Source organism: Onychomys torridus, chromosome 5 (assembly GCF_903995425.1).
Source record: "Onychomys torridus chromosome 5, mOncTor1.1, whole genome shotgun sequence".
NCBI classification, from domain to species: domain Eukaryota; kingdom Metazoa; phylum Chordata; class Mammalia; order Rodentia; family Cricetidae; genus Onychomys; species Onychomys torridus.
The window spans coordinates 12,671,340-12,688,936 of NC_050447.1; the positions used below are offsets into that span (position 1 = coordinate 12,671,340).

The window sequence follows — 17,597 nt, forward strand, 5'->3', positions numbered from 1 at the left end:
AGGTTCTAAGCACTAAGCCAGGGAGCATGGCATGACTTGGGCATGCCTGTGAGGAGAAGAGATGTGGAGCTTTGTGTAGACTGAAGGTTCTCAGTCCCTGCCATGAGGCCCTGGTTAGAAGCTAGCACCTCACTTCTGAGATACTCACTACTCCATGATCAGGGTAAAGCTGTTCTTGCTCTCAAAAGCGTCGTAAAGTTGTATCAAGTTCACATGGCTGAGCTGGTTCATGATGTTGATCTCATTCTTCACGTCCTCCTTTTGGGGCCAGAGGAAAAATGGTTTTCCAAGAAAATAGATCAGGAAGAGAAGCCACTTGTATCTTCCAAGATGTGTGCATGTGGGCGTCACACACACACACACATCTTCCAAGATGTGTGCATGTGGGCGTCACACACACACACACACACACACACACACACACACACACACACGCACTCATATTCACACACTCATTCACATATATTTACACACATACACTCACACACACATATTCTCACAGTTACATATACATATATACTCTTGCACACATACACACATTCACACATATATACCCTTACACATATTCTCACAGTTACATATACATATACACATATACTCTCACACACATACACACATTCACACACATCTTATGCTTCTTCCAACTCCTGCTGTCATACCAGTTCTCCTTAACTCATCACCCAAACTGTGTTCTTATAACAGAAGGGACTCTGCTTCAACCTTGCCCACTCATTTCACAGACAGGAGGCCCAAGAAGGAAAAGCCCTTTGGTGCCCTAGATCCTGCAAGCATGTTGGCAGAGCCATGCCAGGCCATCCACATAAATGAGGTCTAGAGTAAGGAATGTGGGTGACTGAGTGAGTGGTGTGTGAAAGTCAAGGGAGGGAATACATCAAGGTTCCTGCTGGAATGGAGGGGGCTGGAGCAGGGTGCTAGGGAGGAAATTGAAACTTCTGGATCTTGGCTAAAGGATCTGGCTGGCCTGGGGCAGATGTCTTACCCGGTCTTTGACGTTCTTCACTTTGATGATCTTGGCTGCCAGTGCAAGGCCTGTGGACCTCTCTGTACACCTGTGCACTTGGCCAAACCGGCCCCTACAGAGACACGGGGACACAGGATGTGGAGAACATGGAAAGCTTACCAAACTCATGAGGGCCACGTTTCCTCTTTACATACACACCATGTAGACTGTCCTACGCCTCAGGCTATTGTCTTAGTCATCACTCACCCCTGGACTAACCCGAAGTCTAGAAAATCACTCACAATCATGTGATCGTCTCTATAACTTAGGGGAAAACCTCCTGACTTTACCATGTGCTATTCTGGATATGGGAATATCCATCCCACATCATACCAGCCTACTTACCACACCCATACCTGGCACTCCTGCTACCTCAGGAATGTTTCCTTTGTCCTACTTCGAGAGTCTCCTACACCTCTCCTCCCTCATATGCACAGCCACCTGCATCCCAGGGAGACCTCTGTTCATTCTCTATGCAGGTCAGCCTCCATGCTCCAATCCCTGCTCTTCACCCAGATGGATGATGCACTCACTTACCCTCCCAAGACTTCATGCTGGGACACTGTGTAGCCTGCTGAGATCGAGGTATCCTTGACACTCACTACCCGATGTTCAAAAGGGGCTGGAGGTGCTGCACTGTCATCTGTAGTGAGACAACAGAAAACCCATGAGTCTCCTACAAGTACCCTCCCCTCCTAAACCCACTAAACGTCACTTTGGATTACCAGGTGGTGAGCTCACTGCCCTTCTTACAGCCCCCCATGTCAGAGCCCTGTCTCTAGAGCCACCCCATTGGAGCCACACATTTGGCAGGAGAGGAAGCTGAGCATGCTACATCAGTGAGCAGATTTTCATGAGGCGGCTGTGTTCAAAGGCAACAGGGCTATGGGAAATAGTCAGGGCAGTGTGAGAGGGAGACAGCTGGAAAAACAAGCACACCATCCTCACTGCTCAGCCTTGGCCCCGATAGCTGTGTCAACTAGATCCCAAGACAAGAGCCTGTGGTAGAGCCCATGTGAGCATCTCTTAGGGCATGGGTTGCTGAGGAGGGATAATGGATCTAGAAGGGAAGCTAAGGGCAGCTAGCACTTGGGAAGATAGTAGGGAAAGACATTTAGGATTGTTTTTTGTTGGTTTGTTTGTTTGTTTTTTAAAGATTTATTTGTTATGTATACAGTGTTCTGCCTGCATGTGTCCCTGCAGGCCAGAAGAGGGCACCAGATCTCATTAAGGATGGTTGTGAGCCACCATGTGGTTGCTGGGAATTGAACTCAGGACCTTTGGAAGAGCAGTCAGTGCTCTTAACCTCTGAGCCATCTCTCCAGCCCCCTGTTGTTTGTTTTTTTCTTTTTAATTTTATTACCGTGTGTGTGTGTGTGTGTGTGTGTGTGTACATGCCATGGATAATTTTTGGGAGTTGGTTCAGCTTTCACTACACGGGTCCCAGGAACTGAACTCAGGCTTGGCAGCAAATGCCTTTACCCGCTGAACTGGCCCTCGGTATTCATTTTAATGGGGTAATATGAATGTTTAATTAGGTAATATAATGACACCTAGAACTGTCACGTGAAATTATTTTTTTTTAATGGAAACATGCAACAGTCACAACACTACAATGCAGTTTTTGCACAAATGGCTGGAAGATGCCGAGGCAGGGTTATCATCTGTTCTCGCTTGTCCTGAAGCATCCTGAGTGCTCCCTAAGTGCAGACTCCTGAATTGTTGGAGCTGGAGGTCTTCGTGGTAGAAGAACACAGAGACACCTAACACCCCTCAGGAATGACAAGTAGGTCAAAATCTGACGACTTCCACTCCATTGCAAATGGCAGTGGAAATGGCTCACTGTCTCTTACACATATCAGTCAGTGTCTTTTCTCTATTTTTCTTTTCTTCTCCACCCCCTCTCTGAGGGGAGAGCATCCTATGGAATCTAGGCTGACCTCAAACTCATTATGTAGCTATGGACAACCTTGAACTTATCTCCCACGTGCTTGGATTGGAGATGTGCCATTCCACATTCGGGTTTTATGCAACATTGGGAATCAAACCCAGGGCTTCAGCTGTATGCATACTAGGCAAACACCCCAGCAACTGAGCTTCATCCCTAGCCCTGTGTTTTTTGCATTCTTGTCTGCCCTCATTTAAAATGGTGCCAGTGGTGGAACCCTCAGGCGGGGAAGTCGCTTTGAGAAATCTACCAGGTTGGCACCCAGAGGTTCCCACTTCCCAACCATCAAAGCCATTTCAAGACCCGAGTCTAATCCTTCACATTTCTGTATCTTGGACTCTAGCACAAGGATTTAACTCTCCAGAACCTTAGGCTTCCTCAGAACCACATAATCTATGGAAGGTGAGGAAGGCTCCCAGCCGCTCACCTCAAGGCCATTTGGAGCTGAGCCACGGCCCTACTTACCGAGAACCATGGTGGCAGCCTCTGCAGGAGCAGACATCCTCCTTCCAGCTTCTGTTACCCCTGAGCCCTTGGCTGCAGGATCCTTCCAGGCTCAGGCTTCCCTGCTCCTGGGTCTGTGTCTTGCTGCAGATCTGTGGTCCCAACAGCCTCATCTCCACAGTCCCTTGTGGCCAAGCTTGGTCCTGTGAGAGGCTCAGCCCCAGGCCCCACCTCCTTCTCTGTGCTCACGCCTCCATTGTTGCTACCCCTCTTTGGCAGGGGTAGAGATGGTCTGTCTCCCTTAGGGATCTGCTCTTCCAGCTCAGTTCCGGGGCCTTTGGGATGTGGGGCCTGCTCAACAGGCTGGGTAACTGCTGCTGCATCTGCAGAGGCCATGCGAATGCCCCTTTGTGTCTCAAGCAGCTCCCGGCGGTATCCATCTCTTGCACATGGCTAGAGATCCTGGGCAGAGAGAAATATGGCCCTGAGTTTCCAAACAAGGAATTTCAGGGATGAAACTCAGCAGCAAAGCATTGCTTAGTGTCATAGTTAGCTTCAGCTGTCAACTTGGCACAAACTTTGAGTCACCAGGAAATAGGAAACCCCCAACTGAAGGATTGTCCAGATCAAACTGGCCTATGGCCATATCAATGAAGCATTTTCTGAATTGCTAATTGATGTACGAGGGCCTAGCCTATTATAGGCAGCACTCTCTCTAGAAAGATGGGCCCGGGCTATATAAGAAAAAGGTAGCTGAGCCGCAGAGGCCCACAGTCCATACATTAGACAGAGCTCAGGGAATCCTGCAGATGACAGGGAAGAGGATTGTAGGATCCAGAGAGGTCAAGGACGCCACAAGTATTAATAGAGACCATTGAATCAATTAAACAGGGGCTCAGAGAGACTGAGGGATGATCAGGGAGCTTGTATGGTCTGACCTAGGACCTGTGCATATACTTTATGGTTGTGTAGCTTGGTGTTCTTGTGGGTCCTAACTGTGAGAGCAGGGGCTGTCTCTGACTCTTTTGTCTGCTCTTGGGACCCTTTTCCTCCAGCCTTGATAGGAGGGTTTATGCCTCGTCTTATTGCATCTGGTTATGCCATGTTTGGTGGCTATCCCTGGGAAGCCTGCTCTTTTCTGAAGGGAAACGGAGGAGAAGTGGATCTGGGGAAGAGGGGTGGTGGGGAGATGAACTGGGAAGAGAGGAGGGAGCGGAAACTGCAATCAGGATATAATATATGAGCAAAGAATAAATAAGTTAATAAAAAAAGGAAAGATAGCTGAGCAAGCCATGAGAAGCAAACCACTAAGCAGCACTCCTCCATGGCCTCCAGGTCCCTGCCTTGGCTTCCCTTGACGATAGACTATAACCTATAAGTCAAATAAAGCTTTTTCCCTAAACTAAGACATTTAGCATGTGCAAGTTCCTGGCTTCAATCACTGCCTTGTCAGAACTGTGTACTCTACAGAATATCTCTCCATCATGGTAGTCCAGTGTTCCTAATAATTTTCTCTTTTTTTAAGCCAACTGATGAAAGGATTTGTTAAGATTTTAAAAGTGCTAGTAAAAAATAAAACAAATACTTAGAGATTTACAAATACAAATGACAAAATTGCTTCAATGACATTCATATTATAGTATTTGTGATAATAAGATACTAAATTATTTTTCTAGGCATCATTTGTGCAACATTAGGCATGATTGCCTTATTTTTATTTAATTAAAATATAGTTACATTGTTTCCCCTTCACTAATAATCTTTAATGTGCTATGGAAGATAAAAAATTTGAGTTTGTAGTGTACATGATATAAATCATTAGTTAAGTGAAGATTAACAATATTTTAGTTCTTCATTTATCCTCTTGTGGAAAATTAGCTTCCAACTTTGAAGCTCTGAAAATGTTGGAGTTGGAGAAATGGCTGCCAATCAAAGACTGGAGTTCAAATCTTACAGCACCCATGTACCAATCTGGGCATCTCACGACTCTATAACTGCAGCTGTGACAGGGGAAGAGAAAGGATGCCTGGGGCTTCCAGACTAGCAAGAATAAAACAACAACAAAAACAAACAACAATGACAAAAAATACTCCCAAGAACTCAAGGACAGAATCTGCCACAAAAAAAAAAAAAAAAAAAAAAAAATAGACAGAAAGAAGTAGAGGAAGATGCTTGATGCTTCTTCTGACATCATGCACATGGGCACATATACCTGCAATACAAGTGTGCATGCTCTCATAGACATGTATACACATAAACAAATAGATAAAGAAATACATCTTTGTTTAAAAAATGTTTACAAAAATAAACACAAATATGGCTCTTTTAGATTTTTTTTTTTTTTTTTTTAAGCTGGAGGATCGGAACCCAGGGCCTTAGCGCTTGCTAGGCAAGTGCTCTACCACTGAGCTAAATCCCCAACCCTCTTTTAGATTTTAAGAAGAAATAAAAATTGGTTAGGATGGAACAGGGGTGAAATGGTAGAACCTTCATCTAGCATACACAATGCCCTTAGTTCCATCCCCAGCTAAACACACACACACACAGAGAGAGAGAGAGAGAGAACGAGAAGAGGAGAGAGAGAGAGAGAGAGGAGAGAGAGAGAGCGAGAGCTCGTAACTGCACATGCGCAGTTTCAAGAGTTAAGCAAAAGGGTCTTGCGTCTTACGTCATCAGTGTGTACTGACGCCTAGCTACGTGCCTTAAAAAAGATGGACGCAGACCTCGTGCTCTCTCTGCTCTGCTTCCTGCCCCCAGTATCTTTCTTTCTCTCCAGCCTGGCTCTCCTCCCCCCACCCCTTCCCTCCTAATAAAGCTCTGAACACTAACACTGGGTTCTGTTATGCTCCTGCCCTTCCACGCAGCATCCAGCACCGCCACCAGCGCCGTGTATCATCCTTTCAACAGACTAGATAGACGGTAAATTCTATGTTACATGTCATTTATCATAGTAACAACAACGAAGAAAATAACAAGACCTTCCTCCTCCAGCGGCTGAAAGCCTAGGCTGCTTTCTGAGGTTTAGACTTTGGAGAGTGGAAGCTGCCCCAAGTGGCAGTTGAGAGACCTGGCAGCCTGTCTACAGGTAAGCACTGGCAGGAGTGCTTGGAAACTAGATAGGCATCAGTGACCACAGGGGATGAAAGGTGGCATCCAAGCTGAGTCATGTGAGCCTACCTCAGACCAAAGGCTCCACAAAACTTGACAAGCCAATTGCTAGGGAGTATCCAGGTGGTCAATGGAAAAGGCCATTGGCCACTTCTGCCTTCTCTTCCAGTGGGTAGGAGGTGACCCCAGTGTCATTCAGCTCTATGTCATGTTTGGTGTCCAAAGCTTCCTTACCTACCGCATAGCCCGCCTACCACAGACATTGCCAGTTAACGACAAACTCCATGCTTCCAAGTTCAGGAATGGTCTCAGGATACCCATACAAGCAGCCCCTTCTGGTCAGAACTAACAATTTTCAATCTACTTTCCTCAAAAAAACACATTCTAGGTGAGGAAGGCAGGTAGTGACCTCCCCACTTCCAGAGACCTGCTTCTAGTCTGGTCTGGTGTGTCTGAAATTCAGCACAGGGCTATGACTGGGGTGGAAAGCACTCCTCATTGAGAGGTTTTTGGGGATCCCTAACACCTTACAGGAAGTTCATGCCTACTTGCCGTTGCTACATTCAGAGCTTTGGCCTGGATCTATGGGGGTCCCAAAACAGCTTGACCACACAGCTGCCATGACAGGCTTAGAGGCCCAGACACAGCTTCTGTGACAGGTTTACAAACACCCAAACCTAGGAAGACCCTACATCTAAGGGGAAGTACCTGACATCCCAAACATTCCAACCCTTAGATAAGGCATTCAGATGTCCTTGAGTCTAGCAAACACCTGTTTTTGTTTTACAAATACCCCCAGACAATTGTCAGCTAATCAGGGTCCTGGACCCTGGAAATCCCCTCACCCCAACCTCTGCCATGATAAAAACTCTGCCCCACCTGAGCTCAGAGCTCTCTGCTCTCACCACTATATCAGAGAGTCCAAGCTCCGAGCTTGAAAATAAAGGCTTTTTGCTTTTACATATGGGATTCGGGTCTCTGTGGTGGTCTTCTGGGGGTCCCCGCAATCTGGGCATAACAGATCCAGGCACATCTACTGGGAATCCCTCCTTCCAGCCTGTCAAGGCCCCTGGGACAGAGGGGGACAAATGGGTGGGGTCCCATTTCCTTTCCAGAACCCATCACCACAGCAAAAAAAGGCTAGATAATCTCCCAGCGCCAGGTCTTGTGGTCTCTGTGATAGGTTAAGGGAGTTGGGGCAGGTGTGGCCGGCATCAAGTAACTCTGAAGAAAAGCCTAGAAAGCCAGGGCCCTCAGAGACTGTGCGGATACAGCAGGGCTACACCACGACGCTCAATACAGATGGGATACAGCCAGCCAGTTCTCTCTTCTACAGTTTCTACTGAGCATGGCTCCCAGGCATCACTGCCTCTCCAGAACATCTAACATAAACCTCCCCAAAGACCCCAGAATGACTCCACCTGTCTGCCCCACCTTTCTCTCATCACCATATTGTTTAGGACTTAAATGGTGGCCCAAGGGAGCAGGTGTCCACTCAAGAACATAGATTTGGTAGCTTTGTGTGATGGTAGCGCTCAGCCCAAATTTCACCACCAGTGAAATAATAGGACAGCGGCCTTCACGTGCGGGGAGTACGTGGGAGAAGAAATAAAGTGAGATGATGGCTAGAGAAGGCCAGGCCAGTGCTTGGCATTTCACGTCATTTCTCTGTGAAACTCACTTGCTGCAGTAATTATTTATCTAAAAGTCATTCTCAACCCTATTCCCCCATTAGAATGAAAAACAAAAATCCAAGAATGATACCTGAAAATCACTCCAGACCAAAGGAATCAGAATCTCTGGGCATGGGTATTTCTTTTTAAACCCCACTCCCTGTCTCCAGGTAATTCTCATGGCCAGGAAGATACCGGTACCCCAGCATCCCAAACCTAAGATCTTCCCCTTTGAGTCTAGTGCAGCTCTGTATGTCCAGCGGTCGCCCAGTACGTGCCACTGGCCCACTGGTCATGCTGCATGTCAAGGGGTGCAGCTACTTCCACTCACCGCCCGACCCAGAAGAGCATCCCTTACCTGGGGAGTGCTTCACTGAGAACTTCACTGGCTGGAGTCTGTGGCCCTGAGGGCTGAGAGCTAGGCCCTGAACTCTGTCTCATGTCCTCTTCTGAGAGCCAACAGTCAGGCTTGCTGGATGAGGTTCCTTGTCCCGCACTGTGTGACATCTGGAGGCTGGTGAGGACCTCGCTGATTCTGTCCAGTGCTACAGACAATTCCAGGGTAGTCCCAGTATTCTCACTGGATGTTTCGAGAAGCCTGGATTCTGCTTCTGTGGGTGGGGGTACTTGGCCTGGGCCAAGAACTTCAACTCCCTGCCTCAGTGAGGCTCCTGCCTGGGTGCAGTCAGCTCCCTTCAGTGAAGTATTGATGATAAGAGGCAGCCTCTCCACGCTCCCCACTGGTGCGTCCTCCTTCTGGCTCTCTGCAAGGTAACAGGAGGGATGAAATGCACCCTAAGAGATATGGATCACATGTTCCATGTGCCACATCTATAAAAGCCAAAACTGGATATAATCCACACTGCCACAGAAGGTATGTCTGGATGACAGACCAGTCATCCAATGCAGTGTTGTACATCCATTTTTAAAATGAGAAAATGGGGCTGGAGAGATGGCCCAGCAGTTAAGGGCACTGCCTACTCTTCCAGAGATCCAGGTTTGATCCCCAGCACCTACAAGGTAGCTCACAGTTGTCTGTACCCCCAGTTCCAGGGCATTTAATGCCCTCTTCTGGTCTCCATAGATAATGTGCACACACGTGGTGCACAGACACATGCAGACAAAACATCAATACACACTGAGAGAAGAAGGGAGGATGTTTGTGAGTGTGTCCATGTGTAAATATATAATTATAAGTGCTTTGCATAGACTGGACCTGGCAGGCAAGATAAGAACTTTTTAAATGATCACAAATAAAGGCCTTAGGGACAAAGGACATAGCCAGACTTCTCTTAGCATACCTTGTTTTGTCAATCTGACCTTAGAACCCTAAAAACATTATTCAAAAAAAAAAAAAAAAAAAAAAGAATTTTGTCTTCTTGAGACAGGGTCTCACTGTGTAGTCCTGGCTGACCTGAAATTCACAGAGATCTGCCTACCTCTGCCTTCTGTGTGCCAGGATTAAAAGTGTGCACCACCATGCCGGACATGTAGAGTTTTAAAAAAAGAATTAACTTTTATAAGAGCAATCCAGCCAAACCCTTAATTCCGGCATTCTGGAGATGGAGGCAGGAGGACCAGAAGTTCAAGGTCATCCCCAGCTACATGTGGAGTTTGAGACCAGCCTGGGCTACATGAGACCCTGTCTCAAAAAGCCGAACAGAACTAAAACAACCACACCATGGTGATGCACTTGGTCCCTGATTCTGAACCCTTATGTGTGCAGTAAAACAAGCAGGTACAGCTGCTCACCTTCCCACAGCCTCCTGGGGGGATCAGCTGGCTCACCTCGGGGACTCAGCACATGCCTCGGCTTTACTCCCGTAACTTCTGCTTGTTCCTTGTTCTGAGATAACCACACAAAAACACATCATTCAGACATCCGTGGACCACCTACCACACGCTTCAATGTAGTTAGTTTATTTCAGATGATCCACAGCAGTGTTAGGGGAACGCATAGTATTATCACTGTGGAGATAAAGACACTAAGGCTGGATGAACCTAGTCTCAAACCCAGGACCCACATCCTTCCCAGTGCTTCACTGAACAGCTAGGGAGCTGGGCTTCCTGAGAGGAGATTCTAAACACACTGCAGAACAAGGCTCCTAGGCCAGGAAAGGGGAAAACACCCAGTCCTAAATCATCAACTCAGCTCTACTATTCATGCTGCTATAGTTCTGGTTGAGACTGGATTCCAAAGTCAAATCCATGATTAGGGGACCGGCCACCACAGTCAATGGCTAACATCAGGCTGGAAGCTGAGGAACATCTTCCATCTCAGCTTTATCATTTGGGCCTAGAGTTGCCAGATCTTCTTTGTTGTACAAAAGAAGCTGGAATTAGATTTTTGTTTAAATCATACTTCTTAACGCATAAAATTAAAAAAAATGATTTATTAAAGCATCATTTGTATACAATAAATTACACATACAAACTATAAACTTTTTTTGTGTGTGTGTGAGATGGTGTCTCGTTATGTAGCTTTGACTGGTCTAGAACTCCCTGTAAAGAACAGACTCACAGAAATCCTCCTGCTTCTGTCCCTGAGTACTGAGCACCACCACACCAGATCAACCAATGTTCAAAATATAGGACAGTTCTGCTACCTTCAAAGGGATCCCTAGAATTTTAATCTGAAGATTTAAATCTTCAGTGTTGGAAACCAATTGAAATCTTTTTAATGTTGCAGACAAAATATGTCTTCAGCTGTTTTTATCTCTGGGCTCCCCATTAAGGAACTCTGTGACTGGGGCCAGAGAGAGGCCTGTTACTGGTGAGTCATATCCCCTGGTGTACAGGGGACCAAGAATATGCTAACCAGAACTATTTCTGTGACCTAACACCAGGAGCCATATTTGGGACTATATTGGTCAAAAGTTCAAAACCCAGGGCTGGAGAGATAGCTCAGAGGTTAAGAGTACTGACTGCTCTTCCAGAGATCCTGAGTTCAATTCCCAGCAACCACATGGTAGCTCACAACCATCTGTAATGAGATCTGGTGCCCTCCTCTGGCCTCCAGTCATACAGCCTGTATACATAATAATTAAATCTTTAAAAAAAAAAAAAAAAAAGTTCAACCCCCCTGAGGGTTTTGGGAACCTTTTCTGGAGAGCTCCCTGATAGTCACAGAGCAACCAGGACCAGTATAGGGCTCTGAGCATGTCTTTCAGGCCCTGGTCTCTAGCAGACCTTTTAGGTTTAAAGGAGGGAGAGTTGCCCCGCATCTCTCTGGACCCGCGTTCAGCATCCTTTACACAGTGGCTCCTTGACACTGACTGGTCACTCTGTTTCAAAATAGCTGTAGCTGTTGAGTAACTTGTGTGCTGGACACACTTTTGAAACATTTCACAGATTAGTGCCCCACTCTTCCTGCCCACTCTTTGAGGCAGATGGTATTTACTAATGGGATGATTCCCCAGTTCACAGAGAGAAAGTGAGAAGCAGAGAAGTGGGTGGGGGTCTGCTGAGAGCAGAGTACAAAGCAGCAAGTCTGGCCTGAGAGGCCAGGTCCCTGCCACACTGCTGCACTGGGAAGGGTGAAGTGGGGTCCCCCAAGCATGGTTTGACTTCAGAATTCAGTCTCATCCAGAACCATAGCAGCTTGAATGTTGATCTGACTTAGGGTAGAGTTTGTTTTTCCATTCCTGGCCTGAGTCCTTGGGTCATCCTCCAGGGCAGTTCCCCAAAGTCCTCCCGTCTCCCAAATCCCCCAACAGTTTCCAACAGTTTTCCTCTGCTTCACTCACTTCTCACTCCTTTGTGGTCCCAGAACATCAAGTATTGCATTCATTCCTTTACTCATTCATTCATTCAGTATGTGTTATGTGCGCATGTGTGTGCACGCGTGCATGAGTGTGTGTGTGTGTGTGTGTGTGTGTGTGTGTGTGTAAGCATGAGCCCCACCCTTGAAGATCACATGATTCCTTACAGGAATTCATTCCTCTCCTTCTGCCACCGGTTTTTAACTCAGGCTTTCGGACTTTGCAGCAAGCGTCTTTACCCACTGAACCATCTTGCAAGACCAAGGACATTAAGCTTTACTCCATCTTTCCTTTCCTTCCTTCTTTCTCTTTCTGTCTTCTTTTTGGTGTGTGCACGTGTGCACATGCCACAGTGCACATGTGGAGGTCAGAGGATGACTTTAAAGGAGTCAGTTCTCTCTCTCTCTCTGTCATGGCGGTCCTAGGGATTAAACTCATTTTGACGTTTGCCGGCAGTCATCTTTACCCACTGAGCCATCTTGACAGCCCAGTTTTGCTCTTTTAATGGTAAGAACACGATACATGAGGAGCACACAGCCCAGCACATATTCTAGCTGTTGTTGTGATCCTCACGTCATCAGGTGGTCCAGACCAGTGCAGCAGACAGCACCCCTCTTCCTTCCCCCCAGGATCTATCCTGCCACTCCTCTTTAGGAAACCTAGAAGCCTTGCCACAGACCTCCTCGTCAGTAGAAGCTGACTTGTACAGACTGTCCTGAGGCAGCTCCTGTTGGCTCCAACAGTCCTTTGCCTCCTTGTCTTCAGTATAGGGAGGTTCCTGTTTCCCCCTGCTCGTGAGGGCTGATGTCTTAAACAATGTGACTGTGTTGGGCCCACTGAAACTGAGGGCAACTGACTTCTAATGATAATCGAATCCATCATTACAGAGTTCAGTGAACACTTTAGAAGCTGGAGCAGGTGGTGGGTGTGCTGGGGACACAGGTCAACGGCAGGACACCCACCTTGCATATGTGAGGCCCTAAGTTCAATCCCCAGCATTACCACCAAAATATAATATAAAGTAATCAAGGAGGACCTTGACCAAGCTCTGGCATAGTTTCCAAATTTAACAGTCAGTGTTAGGATGTAATTTAGTTCCACTCTCTTAAGAAACAAATGGAGGGTCTCCAGAAGTCTCTGGAGTCTAGATTTTAGCATGGGGAATGTATTAAAGGCTTGGGATCCCACCTCAGTTCGCAGAGTTCTCTGAACTCCAAGTTCATCCCTGACAGCAGAAGCATGTCATGATCCAGTTAGCAATTGGCAATGTAATGAGAATACAGGACCAAACCATCAGACAGTCAATGACACACGAATTAAGTACAAAGGCCAGAGAGAGATGTATTGGGTCCATGTGCAAGAATGAACTGACAGTCCCTGACTTCCCCACTCTGCGATGCCTACATATATGATAACACGGGCATCAGTTAGTCCCATTAACCCACAAATGGCTCTTATAAATAAATAAGGAATGGAAGGGAATGAAATAGGAAAGAGGAGGAAAGTTTGTGAACAGGTCATTCACTGAAAATGCAAAAGGTTTTAAACCATGATCCATCCTTTAGTGAAAGAAGTCAAGGCTTTAGGACATGTCATTCTGTCTGCTTGTGGTTATGTTGGAGGTTTTCCTTATTAAAAAGACAGATTTTTATGAGTTCCAGAGAAGAATTAGCTTTAGAAGACATCACCAATTGCTTTGTTTGGGTCTGATTTAATAAGAAAACTGTAAGAATTTTAAGAAGTTTAAGACATTCAGGGATGCTTGAATACTAATTTCAAATAGTAGCAAAACTGTTTACTTGGGGGATACACTAATAGCAATACAATTGTGTGTCTCAGGTAGCCCTTGTCTTTTAGATACAAAGCTAAATTCTTCTTGTTGTTTGTTTACTGTAGTGCTGGGTTTGAAATGTGGGCCTTGGGCATGCTGGGTAAGAGCCCCCTTTGAGCAACACCACTCATTCCAACTTAGTGCTCTGCCTTATATAAATGTGAGACCACTGCCTCTAAAAAGCACATTATCCAACATTTAAATCTCTTCCACTGCTCTTTCCATTCTGATGGGTAGAAGATGGGATCTCATGTGCATTTTAAATATTTCTATATCATAAAAAAAAATCTTTTTTTTTTTTTGAGCTGAGGATCGAACCCAGGGCCTTGCACTTGCTAGGCAAGCACTCTACCACTGAGTTAAATCCCCAGCCCCAAACCTCAAAATCATAAACAAAACAACCTCTTTAAGAACATTCACCCCAGAGCATCCAGGACATACTGGAGACTTAGTGTTTGCCTCTGTACATTATATACTGTATAGTATAGTTCCTAATGTGACGTGTTATGTAAATAGTTACTATCTTGTAGCAGAAATATCCCCCAGGAGGGGCTAGCATTCACTCTCCACACCCAGAAAACCAAGGAGAAATTTCTTTTTTTTTTAACTGAGAATCAAATCCAGGGCCTTTTGCTTGCTAGGCGAGCGCTCTACCACTGAGCTAAATCCCCAACCCTGGAGAAATGTCTTTACTGAAGACATAATGAACCTCCACCCACAGCCCCTGGAATGACTTTTTGTTTTATTTTTTTAGACAAGGCTCCATATAGCCCGGGCTGGCCCTGAGCTCCTGATCATCCTGTAGGCAAGTGCTGCTATACTTAAATGACATTTTTAAAAGGCTGGCTAGGCTTTACCCACATAATGTGCTTTTAGTTGCAAAACCTTTATCTGGATAGTTCACAGGAACCTGGAAACTGAGTCTCTTGGGGACCTGGGAGTGGAATCTGAAGGAGACGATTTTCATGAGTTTTTGTTGGATTTATATTTGCTTGATCCCCTCCATACCCTACCCCCCCCCACACACTCACTTTGGTTTGGGGATTAAACCTAGGACCTCCTATAGCAATGTGTCCCATTTTCTCTGCAGGCTAGCATTTCCAGGAATGCAGAGCAGGGATCAGGGAGCTGAAGGAGAGGTGTGCTCCAGGAGGAAGGAGCTTCAGACAAGGAGAAGAGGGACAGCTGGGTGGCTGGGGACCTGCTGGGCTGGGAATGAAGGCATCCTCTTCAAACACAGACCTCATTAGACCCCAATCCATTCCCTGCCAGGGGCAAGTGATAATCATAGAATCTTAAATGGTGGCTCCAGGCTATCTGGTGTTGCTAAGTGGCTGGTCCTCAGCTGTTCTCAAACAGGGTGTTCCCTACACACACACACACACACACACACACACACACACACACACACACACAACCATTGGGCAAGCTTCTAATAGCCAGAGGGTGTGATTATACAACCCTAGGGAACAGCCACTCCCATCTTTCACCTGGGGGGGGGGGTCAGGCTTCTGCTTGTCCCCTGTGAGTCACTGTCAACACTCATTTCCCCACAGGCAGCTACACACTTTGCCTGCTCTTGGACAATGCACAGTGTAGGCGACAGAGAGGTTGGGTTGTTGAGTAAGGTCTGTGGGGTGAATTGACCATGTCTCTTATTCCAGGTATAAAGGGACAGAAAGGGGACAGAGAAGTCCCAGGGATGTTAAGTGCAACACCCTTCTCTTCCTCACAGCTAGTTTGTCCCTCACACCTAGGTGGCCCAGGAGTTGCCCAGGGACCTACTTCTGACTGGACCACTCACTACCTCATCCTTTCTTAGAGCGGGGGTCAGTGGACTGCATGGAAATCCGTCTGTATTCCCTAAGCTTCCACCTTTCATTTCCCCATGAACAGGACACAGAATGCATGATGATCAATGTCCCCAGATCTTCTAAGAATCATTTCCTGGCCAGTCTCCCCACCAGGGTCCCGGAACCCCCTCCAGCCAGGGCAGGGAATCCAGAACCAACCTCCTCAGGACGGTCAGCTAGGCTGCCTTTCCTCCAGGGCACGTTCCCTTGGGTGACGACATCACCCACCTTTGAGTGCTGGAAAGTGGTCCCTACCAAAGCAATCGCCCTGTCCATAGCCACCACCATCCTGAAGAGGGCTTCGAGCCTGGCACCACGCTGAGCACCCTCCTGCCGCACAGCCCCCACCAGCTCCAGGACTTCAGGCCATGCAGCCTGAGCAGTGGCTGGAGGAGGACGGTCAGGCTTTGCCAGACCAAAATCCCGGGAGGCCTCGAGCCGATGAAGACCTTGTTCCAGGTGGTCCATGCCTCGGCACAAACACTGCAGCTTCTCTGTGACGTCTTCTTGGAAATGCAAGAGTCTGTCAACCTTCTCACTCAGCGCGTTAAGTTTTTTGTCCACGGTGGTTAAGCAAGCTCTGCCCAACGCTGGCAGACCCAGGGGGCCCAGACCCTCGGGATCCTCCTCTGAAACTCCTGACATCCCAATTCCGGCTTGGTAAGGGCAGAGGCAAGGAAACAAGCACCCCAGGCCTGCTCCTCACTTAGGTGGTAAAGTCTGGAAGACCATCGTCCTGGTAAGCGCCTTGCTGCAGGGCACCAGCCTGCCCTGCTGCCTGGGCTGTGAGAGCTGAGAGAACCAGGTTTTCTGTGTGTCTGCTTTGTCTCCCACTCAGCCACTGCCAGAGAGTGACAGGCTGAGTTTGGCCCAGGCCCTTCTCTTGGGACCTCTTTGACATCATGGTAACAATTAACATTCCCCTTTGAGAGGCTGCTGAAGGCAGATATTTTAAGAATCTGCCCAGAGAAGGTTGGGGTTCATATAGCTGATGTTAAAGGTTGGGAGAAAAATGTCTTTTAGCATGCACCCTGGGAAGGGGGAATCCACGGGACCCCACCTCTAGACAAAGAATTACAGGCAACTAAGGAGAGCTGAGAGCAGGAGAATTAATCTTCCCCAGGGATGAGCTCCCTGATTGGTTATCCAGTACCAAGTGGTCAGCCCTGAAATCATATACAAGTAACACTAAACAAACTTAGTAGGTTGTAGTTATAAATTCATGTGTTTGTATACAAATAATAACAATAAAGAAAAAAGACATGACTTTGAGTGGGGGGCATAGAAAGGGTTGGATGGAGGAAAAGGAAGGGAGAAATGCTATAATTGTAATTTAATTAAAAATAAAAATATCTGGACAGTGGTGATACACGCCTTTAATCCCAGCACTTGCAAGGCCAGTGGATCTCTGAGTTCCAGGACAGCCTGGTCTACAGAGAGAGTTCCAGAAAAGCCAGGGCTACACAGAGAAACCCTGTCTCAAAAAGCCAAAATAAAATAAACATAAAATACAGAAAAGCATGTTCTCATATAACATATAAATTCACTTTGGTCTTTTTAAATGTTAAAATTGTATGTATACCAACAAATTATCTTAAAATAAATTTCTTTGTGATTTATTATTAGCAAAAAAAAAAAAAAAAATTCCCTAAGAGAGTGTATCTATCAACTGGACTCTGCAAGGTGGTTTTCAGACTTCCAGACGCTGAAGAAACAGTGTCCCACAGGCACATATGCATTTAATTCACAACAAAAGGCACAGTGAACTGCGAGACTGGTCCGTCATGTTCTGTCTTTTACCATCATGAAAATTTTAATGTTTCTGCAAGCAAAAACAACCTCTCTGTTGTTGTTTCCTACTTGGATTATACATGAAATGTGGATTTGGACTACCTGTGGGGAAAATCTGAGGGTCTTGTCCCTACCAAACATGCACCTGGGTCCCTGCTGTGCCTCAA

At 46.6% G+C, this 17,597-nt stretch overlaps 1 protein-coding gene across 1 annotated transcript in view; it reads right to left on the minus strand.

The window, feature by feature from the left end:
* Nucleotides 1-16,284, minus strand: part of Mylk3 (myosin light chain kinase 3) — a 58,698-nt gene extending 42,414 nt beyond the window's left edge. Inside the window, exons 1-3 of the mRNA XM_036189118.1 lie at nt 15,799-16,284; nt 9,947-10,040; nt 8,553-8,958 (exon numbers count right to left, since the gene is read on the minus strand). Of these exons, the coding sequence (XP_036045011.1) occupies nt 8,553-8,958; nt 9,947-10,040; nt 15,799-16,284 (986 nt within the window). The remainder of the gene's footprint in view (nt 1-8,552; nt 8,959-9,946; nt 10,041-15,798) is intronic.
* Nucleotides 16,285-17,597: the final 1,313 nt, after the last annotated feature.